Source organism: Trachemys scripta, chromosome 7, assembly GCF_013100865.1.
Source record: "Trachemys scripta elegans isolate TJP31775 chromosome 7, CAS_Tse_1.0, whole genome shotgun sequence".
NCBI classification, from domain to species: Eukaryota; Metazoa; Chordata; order Testudines; family Emydidae; genus Trachemys; species Trachemys scripta.
This window is the reverse complement of record NC_048304.1, coordinates 4,349,882-4,372,745: the sequence shown is the minus strand read 5'-3', so window position 1 is coordinate 4,372,745 and position 22,864 is coordinate 4,349,882. Positions and strand designations below refer to the sequence as shown.

At 41.5% G+C, this 22,864-nt stretch overlaps 1 protein-coding gene across 5 annotated transcripts in view; it reads right to left on the bottom strand.

Annotated features, from left to right (window-relative positions):
* PTPRG (protein tyrosine phosphatase receptor type G) overlaps nucleotides 1–22,864 on the bottom strand; it is a 607,840-nt gene that overhangs the window by 63,818 nt on the left and 521,158 nt on the right. For 3 of the 5 annotated variants that reach the window (XM_034776330.1, XM_034776331.1, XM_034776327.1), the window contains exon 14: nucleotides 14,919–15,005. The exons of the other annotated variants lie outside the window; for them this stretch is intronic. In XM_034776330.1, coding sequence (XP_034632221.1) covers nucleotides 14,919–15,005 — 87 coding nt within the window. The remainder of the gene's footprint in view (nucleotides 1–14,918; nucleotides 15,006–22,864) is intronic. 5 annotated transcript variants of the gene reach the window in all.

Here is a 22,864-nt window from a genome sequence, read left to right as displayed (position 1 = left end):
AACAAACCATTTGATGCCTATCAAATAGGCAAGCAAGGTCATTTCCCGCCCCCCCAAACAGGTGCACAGTTTGTCTATTCAAAATATACACATACGGGCGCGAACAAGGAATTGGCCATGAAAAATGCACCACTGTTGTGCACAGTGTTGAAGTGAAAGATTTATAGGTGTGCAGCATTCACTTCCTGTGTGAGATAGGTCTCTCATCCAACACGGGGCGAACACTAATTCATATTAACAGGAGAAGGGTATTCGGTTGAAATGATGCATCACACAGTAGTTCTTTTCTAAAAAGAACTCTAGCTAAGCCTGGAAGTTACTTTTATTTAAATATGAAGATTCTTATTTCATGGATCACCTTGCTAGCAACACAGCAGAGGACGGCACTGCATCTTATCACACCCCTTCTCCATATCGTATACACTCAAAGCTACAGAAGCTGAAAGTGGGGATAGCCTTCTACAGTTTGTGTCTGCTTATCAGAGCCCTGCTGTTCTCTGCCCCAAACACCCCTGCACATGTCTTTGCAGCACAAGGTAAATGTCGGTGGTAGCTAGCGGGTAGAAGGGAAGGAATAAAACAACGGGATAAGAGGAAGTGGGTGAGAATTAAAGATATGGTCCCTTTCAAAGAATACATCAAAGGTCAAAACTTTCCATCTGAAAAAACAATTTGGCAACGAGGAGTTGTGACTTTTTGGCGGAGAAGGATAGCTGACTTAGTATGTAACCCCTGCCTGCTCGGCGTGGCGCTCTGTTCCCCTCTACTGGTGGCTAGACCAGCTAGAAATTGATAAGCCTGCTACAGCTTTGGCTAAGAGAAATGTGTCTTTTAGCTCAGGCAGTAGAGGCCTATGCATTAAGCTCAAGAGATCCCAGGTTTGATTCCTGCTGCTGACGACCCACCAAGGGGCAGTGGCGTTATAAGTGGTGGTCCGTACTACGTCTCTTAGTCACGGCTGTAACAGGCTCATCAATCTCTATCTGGCCTACTCACCACTAGAGGGAGACAGAGTGCCACACTGACCAGGCACAGGGTTACAAGTATTTACAGTCTGTTGCAGAGATGTCCATGTTAAGAACAAAGGATTCATTTGCAAACCTTGTTCCCCTGATGCCAACAGATTATACAGAATAACCTTAGACTGTAAACTCCTTTAGCCCAGGGTTGTCTCCCTTTATGTAGTATACAGTGCTGAACACAGTCAGTATGCAATAAACGTTTAGAAAAAGGGATTGAAGTGGTTAAACAGCTGTAGAAAGCATGACACGTGCACAAAGACTTGATTTCACAAACCCTCCCCCATTCCTAACATCATCAGATGTACAACCAAAAAGTGTCCAGGTGGCCAATGATGTAATGCATTTACAAAGCTCTTCAACTGCAAATTGTAAGTGGATAAATCTTAGTTTAACCCAGCATAAACATTTCCCATGCTCCCTTCTCCCATCTTTCTAGTGTCCCCTGAGAACAGCTAAGGCAATTGTGAAAGCTTATTAGTGATGACACTAACCCTTGTAACACTCGGTAACTAATTATTATCTTTGTGACCTTTGACAGAGCTAGAAGAGTCAGAATTTCCCCGAGTTTTAATCAATAGCTTGCAACATCTGTGTTGATTACACTCCGCAGTTTCACATGCGCCTGAGGAGGTTTTCTCTTCGGTATTTTCCACGGAAAGAGAGTATGCTCTCAGGCATATGCATTGCCACTCAGAGGAGTTCGAGGAGAAAGCAGGGTTTAAAAATCTACGGGCAGCATTTTAACATAGTCTTTAAAAATGGGGTATCGGTAAGGTAAGAAAAAGTGCATCTGCAATCACATTTTTCTCTATGAGCCACAGATGTATTTAGTGCAATGGGTATGTATATGTTGCAAAGCTAGCAAACGGCCTAGCTACTGTATCTTCCACGCTGTATATTACAGGTTAAAATGGTAAGAGATTCAATTATCCAAGCAAATCATAGTTTAAGTGGTGCCTTAAAATGCTCAGTTCCAACACCCTGACTACAGCAGGGTATCAGAAAGTAGCCTAAAACTTTTCTAAATGGCACCTAAATTTTCCTCCAAGTGAAGAGCTGTACAGTAATTGCAAGAACTCCTGTGATCAATGAAGACAGGCTGTCAGTACCAACACTAGAAGCTCAAGATTGCACTGGGGCTCTGTGCAGGCCCCAAACACATCTGTTTGCAAGAGTTGGGTCTTATTTTGCCACACCACCAACAGAAGGCTCTTGCGTGACTCATACACAGTAGCTAGTTTTATAAAGCTATCCAATGAGACATACCTTAGAATAAGAAGAAACCTAAGTCTAAATTTAAAGTACACGTGGCTGTGTTTTTGTCCAGGTCCAAAAACTGGGTGCATTCTTTTCATGTTTTAATTCACATACGCTGATTCACTGGGGCCAGAAACTATCCTATAAAAACTGCAATTCAGAAAAGGCTTGTTAACAGTGAGTAGCAGAGAGAGCTTTTCTGCTTGGAATATGCACCTGAAAACAGTAAATGCTTCCAAAATACAAGAGACCTGCTTTTCCGGCCGAAGGATTATCCTTCCTTCAAATTACAATAAGAAAACAGAACAATTACTTGATATTTATTTGAAGTGTCCCTTGGGTGATCACCAAACCAGCGTTTGGATCTAGACATGCCTGCAACTAAATGTACTTAAAATTTAGACTTAATTCTCATCTTGCTCTTAGGCATTGGCCGTTTTTAACTGCAACTCAGAGAGTCTTAAATTTGTTTAGTATAATTAACCGTACAATGGGAAGGTAGTTCCCGCTTTCTTTCCAGACCGGAAAGATTCATTTGCTGATGGGAGTCTAGATGACTGGGAAGATCTTCCCGAAACTATTTTGGCATATTTCAAGTTCAGACTAGTTAGGGCAGGTTTTTCTTTTTGAGTGTTGTGAATAATATGGAAAGTCTTTATTGTTTGCCTTTTTACATAGAAAATGGAATTTCACAAATTTTGTGGAAAATCCTATAGCATCTTATGAAAATTTGGTTTCAAATGTATTGAGAGGACCCTTTGATCAACATAACACAAGAGTAGCAGGTGACAAAAGAAAAGAACAGATGTTTAGTACCTGACAGACAGAGTTGATGGGGGACACAGGAAATACAAAAAGAACAGGAATACTTGTGGCACCTTAGGGTACGTCCAGACTACCCGCCAAATTGGCGGGTAGTAATCGATCTATCAGGAATCGATATATCGCGTCTCGTCTAGACGCGATATATCGATCCCCGAATGCGCTCCCATCGATTCCGGAACTCCACCAGGGCGAGCGGCGGTAGCGGAATCGACAGGGGAGCTGCAGCCATCGATCCCGCGCCGTGAGGACGGGAGGTAAGTAGAAATAAGATATGTCGACTTGAGCTACGCTATTCCCGTAGCTGAAGTTGCATATCTTACATCGACACACACCCTCCCCGTAGTGTAGACCAGCCCTTAGAGATTAACAAATTTATTTGAGCATAAGCTTTCGTGGGCTACAGCCCACTTCATCGGATGCATAGAATGGAACACACAGAAGCTATTTATACATACAGAGAACATGAGAAGGTGGAAGTAGCCATACCAACTGTAAGAGGCCAATCAATTGAGATGAGCTATCATCAGCAGGAGAGAAATTAAAAAAAAAACAACCTTTGAAGTGATAATCAAGATGACCCATAGAAGGTGTGTGGATACTTAACATGGGGAAATAGATTCAATTAGTGTAATGACCCAACCATTCCCAGTCTCTGTTCAAACCTAAGTTAATTGTATCTAATTTGCATATTAATTCAAGTTCGGCAGTCTCTCTTTGGAGTCTGTTTTTGAAATTTTTTTTGTTTCAAAATTGCCACCTTCAAGTCTGTCACTGAGTGGTTAGAGAGGTTGAAGTGTTCTCCCACTGGTTTTTGACTGTTATGATTCCTGATGTCAGATTTGTGTCCATTTATTCTTTTGTGTAGACATTTTCCGGTTTGGCCAATGTATATGGAAATACAATACTTAATGCTATTACTCCAGTAAGGAAATTTACAAAAACTGCTCCTCACACTAAAGGACAGAATTTTTGGCATCCAAATAGTCTTCTTTCCACAGCCATGTCTGTGGAAGCCGAGATTTGTGCAGGGACAGATAACAAACCTCATATGTTATATGGGTCTCTGAGGCAGAGATCTGAGGAATCATTAATCTCTTTAGTGATCAGTTTATTTGGAGATTCTGTTCCTAATGGTGCTGGTGCTGATATATTATCGACTCTTCACAATTCTAGCTAAGCCAGAGGTATATCTGGGGAGACACTTTTAATTAAGGCGTTCCTTGTATTCTAAGGTTAACAAGTGTAACGAGGAAACACAAATATCAGACACATCACAATAACTTAGTGCTCAATGAAACATTGTGGGGGGAACGTTGAGCCATAGTCTCAGCTGAAGCCAACAGATCTCTGCTGATTTACAAAAGTTAAGGGTCTGTCCAAGAACGTCAGTAGTCAATAGGGCAACTGCTCCTTACATGGATTTTTCTAAACAAATAAACAAATCCCACAAACAGCAGCAATCCTCTAATACAAATCCGAGAGATTTTAGGCTCATACACCAGAAAGATCAAATGAATACAAAAAAGGTGTAAGCATTATTAAAGCTAAGTGTAATTAAGAAGCACGAGCAAATGAAGACAATGCTTATTTGGACTTACCCACTTTCCCAGACCTAATAAACATTGGCCAGATAATTTTCCAATAAAAAAAATTCTAGACATTTTATAACCAAATGTTGTTGCTGATACTTTAATTCCTCAAGAGGCACTGGTGACTGTACTATCTCAGTCAAAGATCAAGAATGAGTTTTAAAAAGACGGGGCACAGAGTGAGAAGGGAGAATAAAATTTTTCAAAACATTTATAAAAAGGAAAAAAGAAACAAGAACATCTTTGAAGTTTCAGAGCTATCCCTTGGTTCAAAATGCCTTGAGTATTCCTGTTAAGGGAAAAGATGTTTGTTATGCAAAAGGATTGAAAGATCAAGGAACATCATTAAATATTACAGTGGGATTTAGAAACATGTATTAATAGATCCCTGATTGTACAGAAAAGTCAAGAATTTTCAAGTTAGTAGCAGAGGATAGTCTGCCTTTCGGAGATCAGTGTAACAGTCAAAATTAAACTGAGGCCTGGAAACTACTTTCATACCCAGATCAATTCAGTTCTGAGCAGAGATACAACGTGTACAGATAATGTATTAGCTTCCATTTGCCTTAATGTGTGTACTGAAACATCTAATAAAAAGAATCATCATATTGAAATGAATATTCTGACTACAGATAAAACGGAGTTTCAAATGAGTGAGATACAAGATAGGGAACTCAAGTCATTTACATTAATTACCAATAGGGCTGTCTGTGTTTAGATCCCTTAACAACAGATCCTCTTTAATATGTTTTCTGTTCATATTTGCAGAACATAGGCTAGTAGGCTTTATTCTACTTAATTTTGACTGATTTCTTAAATCTCTGCTCATTTAACTTAAGCACTGGTTACTGTAGAACTGTCTCAAGATTGTGGGTGGGGGGGATAAAAAGCAGTATTCATTGGAGGCTGCATTTTAACAAGAAACGTGTGAATATTTCTGAATGTTAATGTTAAAAACAGAGCAGGCGGGCCAGGTACCTCTTCATTGCTCTCCACTAGACAACTGGGAGTAGTCACTTGGTTTCAGAAATCTTTTCCATTCACGTCACATAAAGTGACCTCTGACTCTAAAGGCAGATATAATTTTGTCCATGATTTTTTGGGTTCTGTTCCTTATTCTATTTTGTAATACCTGTGACCCTAACAATCCTGTTCGTGATATCCCCCCCCCCATCTGTATTTGCTCTCCACATTCTTATGTGATCTCTGGTAGCAATTTTAATACTGTTCTGCTGGAGGGGTTAGATAATAGCCCTGCGACCAATAGAGTGATAACAATAATTAAGGCTGTTACACCCATTCTAAGGAATACCATCTAACCAATACAAAGACTTGGCACAGTTGTATTCTTCTATTTGTGATTTCACTAAATGATCCACTCCATCAATTTCCATCTCTGAGGTCTTGGAAACTCAGTAACATTTTTGCTCAAGTTTTATACCTGTGCCTTAAGTTGAGGAATTTTGCAAGATGAAGCCTGTATAAAACACAGATTAAATAGAAAAACATTTTGCCATTCTCTCTGGTAGCTGTGTCTCAGACTTTTGATTTTAGGTCTGTGATTTCTTGTCTAGATCACTCAAGTGTGAAATACCTTTTGACCCATTTATTTGTCTTCTAGCTGATTACAACCAACTTGACAGGATGGATAAATCAACTTGGTGATTTTTGTCACATGCTTTATTTATAGCACACAAAGTTTTACTTCCACAATAGACTCGAAAAAGCTGTCCAGACACTGAGCTCTTGTATCCTAACATTATTGCATACTACGGTTTTAGATATCATTTGTTGGACCAATTCTTTGCAGAGATCCAGGAAGTCTGGGAATTCTCTAATGAACTCTCATCAAAGGAACTTCAGCAATTCTCGCCATTAGAAAATATTGTAGATATTGCTCATTTTAGGAGGATTTTTTTAAATTTAATCTGAGTATTTTTAATGTGTCACAGTTCTTTGCAATTTGTACCCACTTACCCCTGTTTTGTGACCAGTTTATACCTACTGCTGGGGGAATTCTGTGCCACTGCACAAAGCAGAATTTTGCAGAAATTAACACTGCATGCGCACAATTTCCTTTCCCCCACAGAAATGAGCTACAGTGCTGCTGGCCGCCACTAAGGGCTGCTGGATCCAGCAGAGCCCAGCTCGGACAGAGAAGACACTGCCGGGTGGCGGGGAAAGGAGCTAGAGGGTTCCTAGCAGCTGCAGTTCCCAGCATGCCCTGAGGGAAAGAGCGGGCTGTGTGCAGGAAACTCCATGCGAGCATGGGACCAAGCATCAGGCTGTTTTTCCCTCCAGATCCTTGGGCTCTGGGGGGGAGGGGGGCAGAGAAACAGGAATTGGGTTGTCATAGGGGTTTCTTTAACTTTCTACGCCTGGGGGAAATTTTGTGTGTGCCCCTGTATTGTTAGACACACTTGCTGACAGATATTTTGAAATAAGTTACCAAAATAATTGAAACTGGTGTGATTATGTAGTGTTATTTTGATAAATAAAATCTGCAGAATTTTAAAATATTGTGCACAGAGTTTTTATTTTTTGGGCACCTAATTTTTTAATTTTTGGCGCAGAATGCCCCCAGGAGTATTATACCAAGGGGGGGCTTTTATGACTTTTCATCACTTTTATGACACCACTGTGTTTGGCCCAGACACATCCAAGGGAGCTGCACCCAGTTACTCCAGGTTACATTTGGCCAAATGTCCACTAATCTGTAGTTGCCGATCACAATTTATTTATTTTTTTAAACCATGAGCACACTGCAATTTGGAAAGGGGGAAATTATTGTTCTCACTTATAAAAGGGCAAATTGAACAGCTTTTATATGAGCAAGCAAACCCTGTCACATCAGCACAAGACGTTCAGTGCCAGATAATTTCAGCTGACTAACAAATGAGTCTTTTTTTCTCAAGGATGTGTGGCAGAATACGGTGTGTTTAATTAACGTCTTTTTTTTGTTGGCAAACAAATACTCTCTCTCCCGTTCCAATGCACCAATGAGATGCAATGTTCCCAGGGCAGAGAGAAAAGGCGCTCGCGCGCGCACACACACACAGACACACAGAGTCACTGTATGCGGATGTATGGAAATGACAAAGCGTTCACCTCCCGCACTAGGGAGCGCTCTTGTGCCTGGGGGTGGATTTGGCTTATGGGAAGATGAATGGTGTTGTCGTCATGCTTCTCTTTTGGGGGTCTTGCTACGCCAGGGAGGAGCTCTGTGCACATGGCTCCCTCTGGGAAGATGCTGAATCAGAACGCTCCCCACTGTCCTGACCGCTGCCTGCTCTCAGCTAGTGCCGCCGTCCCACTTTTTGGGCACCGTTGAGTGAGACTTGCAGGTGCTCAAACTTACACCAGGTGTCAGCAGCTGCACACGCGGGGCACTAAGGTGATTTAAAGCCACTTTTGCTCACTCTTTGTTCCTGTGTGGAGCACAAGAACGGATGAACTAGGAATCTGGCCCCTTATATCTTGAGAACTCCCTACTCTGCCTTATAACGGTGACAGGCAGGATCTACCTGTTTCTGCCTTCAAAGGAGCAGCTATTTTCAAGGCGCAGCTACCCCTGGTTATCCTCCACTGCAGCTAGGAAGTCTATGGCTTCCTCTCTTAAGTTATCACAGCTCAAGCAAGCATTGCCAGACGAGAGTCAGAACATCTATGAAATTCCTGTTGGGGTTTATCCCAAATTCCAGCACTACTGTCTGACTTGGGGGCTGTTCTTCCCAAGGGCATAACTGTCGTCTCCCCCCCATTGTTTAGAAATTTCTCAAATTCCAAGTTCGCAGAAATGCAGGACTGAAAGTTGAGAGGTCATCTAGTCCAGTCCCCTGCACTCATGGCAGGACTAAGTATTACCTAGAGCTGGGGTAGACAACCTAAGGCATGCGTGCTGAAGGCGGCACGGGAGCTGATTTTCAGTGGCACTCACGCTGTCCGGGTCCTGGCCACCGGTCCGGGGGGCTCTGCATTTTAATTTAATTTTAAATGAAGCTTCTTAAACATTTTAAAAACCTTATTTACTTTACATACAACAATAGTTTAGTTATGTATTATAGACTTATAGAAAGAGACCTTCTAAAAATGTTAAAATGTATTACTGGCGCACGAAATCTTAAATAGAGTGAATAAATGAAGACTCGGCACACCACTTCTGAAAGGTTGCTGACCCCTGACCTAGACCATCCCTGACAGGGGTTTGTCTAACCTGCTCTTAAAAACATCCAAAGACGGAAACTCCACAACCTCCCTGGGAAATTTGTTCCAGTGCTTAACTACCTTGACAGTTAGGAAGTTTTTTCTAATGTCTAATCTAAATCTCCTTTCCTGTAATGTAAGCCCAAGAATTTGTTTGGACAAGATTGGGCTTGGTGTTTAGTTTTGCAGCTGCCAAGCTCACCTGTGTTGACCACTAGAGCTTTCAAACGAATCCATCCACATAAAGTGGACATTACCAATAAAATAATCAACAGTGAAATTGTTAATGTTAGCACTGGGCTTCAGAATTAAGCCCCTTTTGAGAAGACTGCAAGGTAAAAGGGAAGTTCTCTCCAGAGATTTAGAAAGTGAATTGGCTCACACTCTGAAGAAGATCTCCAAAACCAAATGAAAACTTAAAATCTACAGTCCTGCAACACCGCAATGCATAGGAACCTTCCATCCATAATCAAACCTGGAATTTTCATTTTCCAATGGCCCTGCCTTCGGGTTTGTATTATAAATGGTAGTGAAGCGTTCCTCATACCTTCAAATGTGCCCAGCTGTTTCTTAAGCAGAATGCCACAGAGAAGGAGGAGATTATGTATTCAGATGTTGTGAGATAAAGTAGCCGCTGCGAATGTACATCAAATATTATTGTTGTCCATAGCTAGAACATTCTGTGCATCTGGAATAAAACTATACTGCAGGGACAACAAGCTTCCTTTCTGGTAGACTCCACCTACTGCTTTAAACTATACAATGGGGAACTTGTTCCTTGTAGCTTTGTAGATAACAAAAACAGTGATACTGAACTCTAACCCTCTGTTTCAACAAACATTCAAATGAATTCCTTTTTATCCTTCATTGCGGTTTTTTGAGAAGGCCCATACGCTCCAAGAGCAGATGTAAATTAACATATAGGCCTTGCAATGCAGTAGGCATTTTCTCACAATAATGGCCTAAGAACGTTTTTTGCTGTCACATTTTTTATTAATCAGAGCACACATGGCATCTCCAAGTGTAATTGTCATTCAGGGGTCACCCCAACATGAGCCCTGGCAAATCAATAGGCAACTGAAGTCATGTAACTCTAACACCACCTCCTAGTCCCTTTTCTTCCCATAGCATGTTATCATAAACAGATTGTTTCCACCTTCACTACAGTCTGTGGAGGATGGAGGGACCTGGAAGCAAAGACTCTGAAAATCTGCTTCCCTGTGGCAATTGGTATGATTCTGGTATGAGGGCTAGAGAGTCTCAGGTTCAGAGCAAAAACCAATCATATACTGGAGTAAGGAAGAATCCCCCGGTAGGGATGGGCCAGATGCATTGTGGGGCCCCATCAGCATGGCCATTCAAGGAATTCTAGTCATCTCAGCCCCCACATTATCCTCAGGATTGAAAAAAAATTTGTATTCTCTCTCCTTGAAGCAATCTGCATTAGGGCTTGAATTAAGCTTCCCTTTTCCAGGAGAGCTGAATTGGCATTTTGAACACATCGTGGGTGGAGTGGTTTCTGAAGTGCCCAATCATCTCTGAAGAGACACTAAGGGCCTGGTACCAGCTACTTATTCAGAGATCATAATCATTACAATAAGCGTCAGAAAGAAAGACTGGATTTACCCTACTGACTGTAGCCAAGTACTACACATAAGTTGGCTCAGTGGTGATAAATGTCACGTTTACAATAGGTTTTTTAACATGAAAGTCCATAATTTGCTTCCCAGGGACCTAAGCTTGATTATCTGGAGACTTAAACACATTTACTGAAGTCTAATGAATAGAATTAACACATCATTTAAACAGGGACTAATATGTATGCAAATTGGAAAAAGTTAAAAAAATAACAGTTCAGCCCACAGTTTCAGAAAATGTAGATTGCATCCTTACAAAATACGAATTTTTGTAATTCACATTCTCAGTATCTTCATATCTATGTTATCAAATTAGGTGCTTTGCATGTGAACAATAGGTTGCATTAAGCCCATTTCAATTTTATATTTAAACTTGGAATTATAAAATAGATGATATTGAAACATGAATTATATAAATGCTAATTAAATACTTCATTTAATGACCAAAATAAATAGGCAGACCAAACAGGGCTAATTTCCATTTGCAAATTTCTCTAATTACTATATTTTCCTTTGGAAAACGGAAATTGTATTTCATGACTGAGAAACATGAATCATTTATTCTTTGCCCATTAATTTTTTTTTTTACATTTTAATTTTTGTTATATATATTGGAATTGATCTCAAAGAGATATAATTAATCTTCCCGGGTAAATAGGTATAATATTAAATTAAATATCACCAGAATCAAATTATGGCTGATTTCCACATGCAAATTATGTTACTTAATAAAGTTTCTTTAATAAGAAAAAAAACCTGAATTATTATGAAACTTAAGTAATTGCTATCAAATCTGATGGGTGTGTGTCACCCTAAATATCACAAAACATGTTCAAAACAGGTCTGTAAACTAAATGCCACTGATGTTTTATAGGAGATTCAACTCTCCTAAAAGAAAAAAGGCAAGGGTACAAGACAAACATATAGTCATTAGGAAACTGGGGAATTCAACCATTAGCTGCGACTACAAGTCGGATTTTTTCTTATGCAAAGTCCAAAAGGAGCTTGTTGAAGAAGACACAGATTGAAAGAAAAGTCCTGCAGGGCTAAAGACAATGAAGAGAGTGGTGAGAAATAGTTCGTCTGAATGAAGATGAAGCCTGTAATGATGCCAAGGTCAGGACAGTCTTGTATTGCTGCTGTGTAAATGCCGGTCATGCCTAGAGTCAGCTTTAACTTTCGCACCCAGCATCACTAATGTTTTGGAGAACAGGATGCACGAACAACCACCTCTGACACTCCAAAACCGGTGCAATACTGAAATGCACAAAAAATATGAATGGGGAATGTAAATGAAACTGGTATATATAATCCCTCCTTAGAACTTTCCTTTGCCATGATTCCTACAAAAAACTTGACAACAGTTAGGTCACTGGTGTGCAGAGACCATCCCCCATCATGCTGACCAATATTGTCTCATTGTTTCCTTGTACTCCCTCATCGGTCTGTCTGGATCCATCTGTTGTCTCTTGTCTTATACTGAGAGTGTAAGCTTTTTAGGACATGGGCTGTCATTTGGTTCTGTGTTTCTACAATGGAGTCTGGTCCATGACTGGGGTTCCTTGGTGCTATGAGTGAGAGAGAGAAAGAGAGAAAGAAAGAGCGAGGAAGCTTTTATTAAAATAATTCAAAAACCAAGAAAATGAAGGCTATGAGGTAGGACTAGGACAATACTTCCAGAGGTTTGGTTTTGCATCTGTAATATGGACACCAAGTAGCAATGAAGGTTACCACGATTAGGAACTGAGTACTTCTGATTAGAAAACACAGGAGAGTAAAATACTGTAGTGTGTATTACCCTTATCCAATCACAACCTTCCTTCAGCAACATTAGTTTGTAACGTCATTGGCTGGCAGCAGCAGCAGAATAGATACTACCCAAGCAGCAGTCTTTAAAAGTTTCCCTTTTTCCAGTTCTCTCCCTGCCTCCTCTGTTATCTCTTTCAGCACCTATGCTTCCATGCTTCTTACCAACTTGGGCTAAGCAGGAGGGATGAAACTGTCAGTTCAGGTGGCTTGCAGAAATGCTCCCAGATTCTAGATGCCAGGTATCTCTCTGGCACGCAACTGCCCCTTGTATCTACATAAAATCCTCAAGCCCTGTGCTTAATTTGGGTCAGGGCTGAGCCCTGGCACCTCTGGATTTGCGGCATCAGTTATGAGTGTAAAAAAATTGCTACGGCCCTGGCACCTAGTTCCTCGAGCCCCAGCACCTCTTAGAAATTAAGCACTACTCAAGCCTGACAACGGAAAAAACCCTGGTTAACAAACCACAGATTCTCTTGTTGCTAAAATGGTGAGAATGGCAATTTTAACTTCCTAAGATGGGTTTAGAGAGTTTTTTATCCCCCTCCTGCTGCCTTGCAAAGTGCTACGCTCATATTCAGCGCACAAAGCCCCGTGCTAATACTCCATATTTATGAACAGAGGTGGATTCAATTTTCCATATGCAGTGAGCGACTCACCCCAATCCAGAACCCACGAAAGGCCCCCATAGCACTGGACCCATATGAGCACACAAGAGGTGGGGGTGGGCACGCACACTGTGAATGCTACATAGATAGAATTTCCAGGCCTCTTCAGCCCTGCAGAGCAGGGCCCGGCACAGGCCTAGAACAAGCCAGTGTGTTGGGGACCATGAGAAGTGGGCTGGGATATGGGGTGGAGCACTGTGGTCTAGTGATTGAGGCACTTTACTGGGATTGAGGGACAGGTGTGTTATTCCTGGCTCAGCCACTCAGCTGCTGTGGGATGTTGAGGCACGTCACTTTCCCCTCTCTCTGCTTCCCGCTCCCACCCTTTGTCTGTCTTCTCTGTTTGGATTGCAAGCTCTTTGGGACAGACACTGTCTCTTGGTATATGTATGCACAAGGAACTGGACTTATTTAGTCTGCAGAAGAGAAGAGTGAGGGGGGATTTGATAGCAGCCTTCAACTACCTGAAGGGGGGTTCCAAAGAGGATGGAGCTCAGCTGTTCTCAGTGGTCGCAGATGACAGAACAAGGAGCAATGAATGATCTCACGTTGCAGTGGGGGAGGTCTAGGTTGGATATTAGGAAAAACTTTTTCACTAGGAGGGTGGTGACGCACTGGAATGGGTTACCTAGGGAGGTGGTGGAATCTCCATCCTTAGAGGTTTTTAAGACCTGGTTTGACAAAGCCCTGGCTGGGATGATTTAGTTGGTGTTGGTCCTGCTTTGAGCAGGGGGTTGGACTAGATGACCTCCTGATGCCTCTTCCAACCCTAAACTTCTATGATTCTATGACTGTCTATTAAGAAAGGAAGCTTTAAGATAAGATCACCCCTGTTCTTTATTATTTCATCCAGCTGTCTGATCCATTCTATGTATCCAGGTATACTGATGGATTGATTTGAACATTCCTAACTCTATAATTTCATACCCAGAGTGCCTCATGCTGTGAAACTAACTCGTGTTAATATTACTCCAGCTGTTGCTGTGGGATTGAGAATATGGCCCTTAGATGATTACACTTTACATTACATGGTGAGGACGAAAACATGATTTCTCTGGCAGCTTCTGTTATTTCACTGTTTTATGATAAATGTATACTGGGCCCTCAGGATGCATCTACTTGTATTATAGGATGTTTCATTCACAGTTCTTCCAGGAGAGTCCTACACGACTGAAACTGATCTGTTTATGAGACACCATATTATACAAATAGAGAGACTCTTCAGAGCATCACATAAAAGTATATAACCCAGCAACAGCTCAAATAAGGATGGGATAATAAATTGGTCCCTGGAGCAGGAGAGAGAAAGAGTCTATACTGTCATTTTTGTCTTATTTGCAAAATGTTTTAATTTTAAAAATTAATATGAATATTTCACAAAAGAGTCATAATGACTGTTAATAATCTTTTTTAAATGGCCCATTTTCTCATCACCCTTTTTAAAAGTCTCACTTTATATTAAGGTTCCATTTAAAAAGAGTTTACAAAGGGTAAATAAATGAGTAATAGATGTTTTAATAATCAATTGACATAAACGGTTATAGTGTCCATTATGGTTATAACCATGCCTTATGGCCTGCTTTGACACCTTCTACTGATGTGCTCAATCATCAGCATCACATACTATGCATGTCCAAAACTCACTGTTAACCCTTTATAAACCAGCTATAAATAGAACCTTAATATGAAGTGTGACCATTTTAAAGATAATGGATCAAACGTATCTGTGCTGTAACCCCTCTGACTTCAAGAGGGTTACTGCGGAAATGAATCTGGCATACATAACAGGTGATTTCAGAATAAGACTTCTGAATGAACAAATTTGGTTAATTTCACATACATACATACATACATAGTTAGTAAGTCACCCCAGGCATTAAAAACTCCCCACCCGATCTGTACCGCCCTCACCTGCTCCCCTTCTCTGTTCTCTCCCCAGAAGGTGGCACTTCATGGAAACGTCGGGGTAAGCCCTTGGACTTTATTTTGTTACACTCTCTAAATAAAAAGAGACAAGAAGTGTATAAACAGAGTTTTTCAGACTGGCTGACAACAATTCTGTACGAGTTCAATTGAGTGATCTACATGGGGGGGGGAAAAAGATACACATTCTCCCATTCAAATTGTATCTCTGAATTTCTCTGCTCTTGTCAGACGCATTCTTAAATAACAAAGTTAAAAAGAATACAATTCAATATTTTACATTGTCAGATTCTTTGCGGAGACAAAAGGAATTCTAAATAGTTGTTAAATCCTGTTCCGCCACTATAATATTTACTGTAGTATAAAAATCACTCTATAGTCATATTAAATATTTTATTATTAAATATGCATCAACATCTTTTGAATACGAGCCAATCTAAAACTAGTCAAACCAATGGAAGAGCTCCCACTGACTTCAGTGACCCTTTCCCTTAAAGTCCCCGAGGACAAGAAATTCACATAGATGACCTAAGGTTCTGAAAGTCATAAGAGTGTAAGAACGGCCATACTGGGTCAGACCAACAGTCTATCTAGCCCAGTCTCCTGTCTCCTGACAGTGGCTGGTGCCAGATGCTTCCAAGGAAATGAACAGAACAGGGCAATTATTGATTGATCCATCCCCTGTCGTCCTGTCCAAGCTTCTGGCAATTAGAGGCTTAGGGACACCCAGAGCATGGGGTTGAATCCTTGACCATCTTGGCTAATAGCCACTGATAGACCTCTTCTCCTCCATGCATTTATCCAATTTTTTTTTAACCAAATTATACTTTTGGCCTTCATCGCATCCTCAAGCAACAAGTTCTGCAGGGTGACTGTGCATTGTGTGAAGAAATACTTCCTTGTGTTTGTTTAAAACCTGCTGCCTATTAATTCTTGTAATTGCCAGGATCACCTCAGTCATCTTTTTTTTTTTTTTTTAAATCAGCATTTAAGAGGTCTGTTCAGTTTTTTCCTTTAAGCAACATACCATCCAGGATCTGACCAGTTGGAATGGCTTAAAAACAGGATTTCTCTTCCTAGGATAATATTAAAAACTGTCTACGGCATATGGAATACAGGCACCAAGACGGCTTTTATTCAGTCATCTGGTTTATTTGAGGCTTAATTCTGAGTCCTTTTAACACTTAACTTGCTGCATCTCTTTTGCAAGCACAGTTACATGAAACAATATCTGCAATACCATACAATTTCATCATCCTCATCCCTTTCCATCAGGATGCTGCTAATTCCTCTCTCTTTTCACCTAGAATGCTACTGCTCTTTCTAGGACGTCCACTCACAATGCAGTACAGTAACTATGTAGAATCGGAGTTTTAGACCATACCTGCCGGTTCTAATTAGCAGCAGCTGTACCAAGCTCTCCTTCTCTTTGTTACAACATCTATAACCTGTCTCTGCTTTCAGGCTACCAACCACTGTAGAACAGATCAAATGAAGCTCCGAACTCAGAACAGATTTGGTTTCCTTCAACCTATGGGTTTCGTGACACAGTAGCTACATGCCGCAGTGAAAGGCAGGCTCTGTCCACACTGCAGTGTGTAACGTCACTCAGCAGTGAAAGGCTCTGGCAGAGACAGGCAGCTGGGAAGGGTATCCTGTGGCCGTGGGGAGTGGCCAGAGCCTTTCCCCGCTGCTGGAGCTTTTCACTTTATTGGAAAAAGACTCTGGCAGCAGGGAGGCAGCAGGACACTGCACTGCTAAAAACAGCAGTGTAGACGTGGACGATACTGCTTCGGGGTGTAGAGAACCATGTAGGGAATATACCCTAGGGTTCTGATGTCTGGGCTTTACTTGCCTAAGCAGTACCTCACTGTCCACTCCGCTCTTGCTACCCGTGCCAGCTGGGTGTGCAGTGTCTACTCGGCACGCTGACTGAGTGTAGACATACCTTTTATGTCCTTTAACTTAATACACTTCCAAGTGTACGCACACAGGCACTCTTAGCATGGAGTGAGCGTCCACACAGGGAGTTAGTAATGAATGCATGCTAACGACTCCAGGCATTCTCCCTGTGTAGACAAGCCTTCAGTTACATCCATCCATCCTGATCAGATCCATCCTGCTCTCATTTACTTGGCATAAATGTGGAGTTACTCCACACATACACTGGGACAAATGGGACATGAATCTGATTCACAGAGCTCTATGGGATGGGATACGTATAACATAGGAGGATTTGGGTCCGAATACAGAGGAAACGGTGATTTAGAAATGCAATTAAATACGTTTGAGAACATATTTAGAACTAAACCATTTTTCAGTCACACAGGGCAGGTTCAAAACCCTCATACGGCTGGAATCTGATCATGCTAACACCAGCATAAATGTGGAGTCACTACTGACTTCAATAGAATTATTCAGGTTTACACTAGGATGAAAGCAGAATCTATCCCACAGTATCTTGAGATGAGTGAATAATAATTTCTGCACTTAAAGTTCCTAAACAGGTTTTTGAAAACCTGTATATAAATAACTAAAGATACTAGTTGCTGAATTTTCTAAACTTCTTCACAGTTCCAGAAATTTCCACTAATCAGTTTTCTCTTTATAAAGTTCTGGGTATCTTGGCTTGGCAAAGTCCTCTTCATTTCTCCCACCTACCTTTTTTTAAAAAAAAAAGAAAACTAACAATAAATGTTGTTTGTTAAAGACTGAAATCATCATCACATTGTCTAATGGGAAAACTGACAGCTCTTGTAATTCTTATCTAAATAGCTTGCAGTGAAAAATAAAACTAAAGTGGCTTAAACAAATATAGAAACGACAGAAGTATAACAACAGAAGGGGACAATTTTCCATCTCTCTCTTTCTCTCTCCCCCCCCCCACACTCACTCCAGTCCTTAAATCATCCAGTATGTTTAAAAAGCAACCTTCAGCCAGTGAATCTCTCTCTTCTTTTTTTTTTTTTTTTGGGGGGGGGGGAAGAGGAAGAGGGTCTAATGAGCATGAGTTAGTCTGTTCAAAAGTCAGAACATACATCTCCAAGCCAATTCAGCAGCAGGGGGTCCATTACTATAACAACTGACAACTCCAGTGAATTCTCAAAGGCCCTAAAGTAGCCATTTGGGAAAGAGTTACGGAGTAAAAATTTGCAAAGGAATGGCATTATTAGGTATCATGTGATAGGGCCCTCCCTGCACACAGCTGCACCTCACTATGTCAGCCATTCAAGCACAGAAGAAACATGTCACTGGCATCACAGAGCAGCTGGGGCACCGGAAAAGATCATTTTTAGTTCCCCACTACAAGATTGGATCAAACAGCACAAACTAACAATGAACTTAAATAGCAGCAGCACACCATACTTTGGGATTACAAGATCTTTTCCCCTTGGATTTCACATTGTTTTACTCTGAAAAGCTGAGCTACAGACAGAGAAGTATTTACCTGGATTATCTCGTGTTGTGTCTGAAGCATGAAGAGGACTCAGAGTGATGCTAGAAGCTTGAATAAGTAACCAACAGCTGCCGAAGTTCCAAACTTAAAATGCAACAATGACCTGCCACTGGCACAATGAGACGCTTTAGCTCTCCACAGTATAGAAGAGGTAACTGATCACAGATCTGCCACACCTCAGTGAGCATGATCAGGACACCAAGATATGTCCTGAGTAAGCGAGTACTATTTCTGTACTGTCTCTAGTGGCACCGAAACCAAATACGACTCTTGTCTTTTGTACTGAATACACCAGATGCAAATAAGCTGTGAAGTGCTTCTCTGCACTGTCTAAACTGGGGAGCAAGAACGTGATGACGAAACCTACCCAACTCCCCCAAAAGTGATAATAGGCATCAGATTTCTCAGTTTTTAATATCGTCTCCTCTTTCAGATGGCAGGAATGAGGTGGAAGGGTACGGCATGTTCCCCATCCCCACCGCTCCTTTGGTGAGGAATCACATGGACCCGCCAAATCACAGGGAGGTGGGCACGATGGACCACGCAGCAGTATGGGTGGAGTGCTCACTGTACTCTCCCCACTCCATGCAGCACTTTGCACCGACAGAAATGCAAAACCCACAGGGGGCTCAGATACCACGGTGATGGGCTCCAGTACGAGAATGTAGGTAGATGCTGTACTGCCAGTGCATGGATGGAGAGACCAACTGGAAGTTGCTGAACCTGGGAAGGGGGAAGTTGAGAAGGTAATTAAGGAATTGCTGGTGCAGAGGAGGCAGAAACACCGAATCTGGGATGGGGAATCAAGAGGCAGGTTCAGTGCTGATCAATACGGGAGTGGGGGAACAGAGGACAGTCTAAGGAAAGAGCGAGAGTGTTTGGTAACTTGTAGGAAGTGCTTAGGCGTCCAACTGATCTCACAGCTCTTCCTACGAATGTTTCTTCACCTCCAGCCTGTGAGGCCACGCACTGTGGTCTGACTCACAGCTCCACTCTCTTCGGACTGCAGCACCGTGGCTAAGGGAAGCTTTATGCAGTCCCAACGGAACCATACCCACACTTTTACTCCTATGCCAACAAACCACACATGATTCTTTGGGGCTTAACTCACACTCCTGGGCAAATTATGCACGTGCATCCACTGCACATGCTGAGACCTGCACTTGCATGTCAAAAGGATGTGTGTGGAAGATAGGTAGGTACAACTTTGGAAACCCTTTGATTAGTTGTTTCCTAAGTCTTGCTGCTTCCCAACCTTTGTTAAAAATGCGAATGCTATACTTTTTGCATGACAGGAACTCAGCTCTGAATTTGATAGATTACTTTTACTACACACAAATCTGTAGTTTTCCTTTGAAAAACAATGTTTGGAAAGGTTGGTCCCAGACAAGATCTGGGGTGAGGCTGGGGCAGGGAGTGGAAAAAGTGTGTGTCTGAGAGAGAGATGTAGCAGTTCTTCTTGTCTCATCATTTTGTTGCTGCTATGGGAATATAGCAGATCATGTTTTCCAGCTAGGTACATGGGGTCATTCCTTCCACGTACAAGGAATGTTGCCACATATCCACCCAGGATGTTCACATATATCCATTGGGATGTCAGTGGGTGTCTGACAGACCAACATGCCCATACCAAACCTACACAATGGTCACTTGGATATCACCATATTTATTACTCTGTCTCATACCCCTAGATAATACATGTGAAAAAGATATGTTAATATAACGGAGTCTTTTTTTGTGAACAAATTAAAGAATTAAGTCTTTCAAGCACAAATAATGTAAAAATTAATTGTAGCATTAACTATTAAGACTGTGATTCAGGAAAGCACTTACATCTGTGCTTACATCCATCCCAATTCAGCACAACGCTTAAGCACAAGTGGCAAATCTGAGAAACTGACCCAGACTGATAAATAAGCTGAAAAATTATACAGTAATACGTCACCGGGACCAGATGGTATTCACCCAAAAGATAGGAAATTGCAGAATTACTAACTGTGCTATGTAATCTATCACTTAAATCAGCTTCTGTACCAGACGACTGGAGGATAGCTAATGTGAGGCAAATTTGTGAAAAGGCTCCAGAGGCGATGCTGGCAGTTTACAGGCCAGTAAGCCTACCTTCAGTGCGAGGCAAATTGGTTAAAACTACAGTAAAAAACAGAATTATCAGACACATAGGTGAACACGATTTGCTGGGTCAGAGTCACAGCATGACTTTTGTAAAGGGAAATCAGGGCCGCCCAGAGGATTCAGGGGACCTGGCGCTTCGGCGGCAGGTCCCGGGGCGGAAGGACCCCCCGCCGCCGAATTGCCCCACTTGTTCTCTCTCTCCCCCCTCTCCCCCGCGGCCCTGAGGGAAATCATGCCTCACCAATCTACTAGAATTCTTTGAGGGGGGTCAACAAACATGGGACAATCCAGTGGGTATAGTGTAGTTGGACTTTCAGAAAGTCTTTGACAATGTCCCTCACTAAAGGCTCTTAAACTAAGCAGTCATGGGGTAAGAGGGAAGTTAAAAGACTGGAAACAAAGGGTAGGAATAAATGGTCAGTTTTCAGAATGGAGAGAGATAAATAGCAGGGTCCCCTCAGGGATCTGTACTGGGACCAGTGCTGTTCAACATATTCATAAATGATCTGGAAAAAGGGGTCAACAGTGAGGTGGCAAAGTTTGCAGATGATACGAAACTACTCAAGATAGTTAAGTCCGAAGCAGACTGTGAAGAGTTACAAAAGGAATCTCACAAAACCAGCTGACTGGGCAACAAAATGGCAGATGTAATTTCCTGTTGTTAAATGCAAAGTAATGCACACTGGAAAACATAATCCCAACTATACATACAACATGATGAGGTCTAAATTAGCTGTTACCACTCAAGAAAGAAATCTTGGAGTCCAAGATAATTCACTGAAAACATCCACTCAATGTGCAGTAGCAGTGAAAAAAGCTAACCGATTGTTGGGAACCATTAGGAAAGAGATAGATAATAAATCAGAAAATATAATCAAGCCACTATACAAATCTAGGGTACACCCACACCTTGAAAACTGTGTGCAGTCCTGGTCACCCCATCTCAGAAAAGATATATTAGAATTAAAAAGGTCCAGTGAAGGGCAACAAAAATGAATAGGGGTATGGAACAGATTCTACATGAGGAGAGATTAAAAAGACTGGGACTATTCAGTTTGGAAAAGAGACAATGGGGGGATATGAAAGAGGTCTATAAAATCATGACTGGTGCGGAGAAAGTGACTAGGGAAGTGTTATTTACTCCTTCACATAACACAAGAACTAGGGGAAATGAATAGGTAGCAGGTTTAAAACAAACATAAGAAGAACTTCTTCACACCACACAGAGTCAACCTGTGGAACTCATTGCCAGGGGATGTTGTGAAAGCAAAAACTATAACTGTATTCATGAAAGAACTGATAAGTTCATGGAGCATAGGTCCCTCAAAGGCTATTAGCCAAGAGGGTCAGGGATGCCACCTCATGCTCTCTGTGTCCCTAGTCCCTGATTGCCAGAAGCTGGGTGTGGAAAACAGGGGATGGATCACTAGATGATTACCTATTTTGCTCATTCCCTCTGAAGCACCTGGCACTGGTCACTGTCAGAAACAGGACACTGGGCTAGATGGACCATTGGTCTGACCCAGTGTGGCCGTTCTTATGTTCTTAACTTTAAGCATGTATTTCAATCTCATCGATGTCAGTGGAACTTAATCATGTGCTTACATCATGTCCTCATAAAGGATCAGCACCTGAGGTGTTGCTGTAACACCATATCTGTATCTTACTGTATGTAAGTAGTTGCTCAAACACCTAATTTTTGAATTAATTAGAATCTAGTGGGACAGATGTTTTAGACCAATTTTAGTAAGCAAATATTCTGCACATCTAGAATTACTGGGCAGTTACTAGGTTTGAAAATAGCAACGTTTCACAGAAAACCGAGCAGTAAAAACCGTTGCTATGTTCAAGTAGCTAGTTTTCAAAGTTCAATACAGAGCAACTTCAAAATAAAGTTTTAATTAGAAGAAGAAAGTACTGTGGTTATTCCACGTTAAGGATCAGCTGTATGCCAAACTAATCTAGGAGGCTGGCAGAAAGGGAAGCCTGGAGAATTCTGCAGGTTTTATTGAAAGCCATTATTAATAGTGGCTGTGCCAATGCAAATAATCTTTTGTGAAATAATAAATAGATCTCTCAGGTGATTGGCAACGAGAGAGACACTTTATCATCTCTACGGCAATAATTCAAATCCACCGTGGAAATGCTGAGCATTGTTACCAGCTGGATTGAGGCCACCAAACAGTTTCTTGTGAACAACTATTGACATCACAGAAAAGAGCTCTAATTAAAATGGTATCGTTTCCTGGAAGAGAGGCAGAGGCACCAAGAGCTAAATTACCCTTTCACTTCTAGGGATGGCTGTCCCTCCAGAAAGGTGTTTTGATGCACTGTGTCAGGGCAG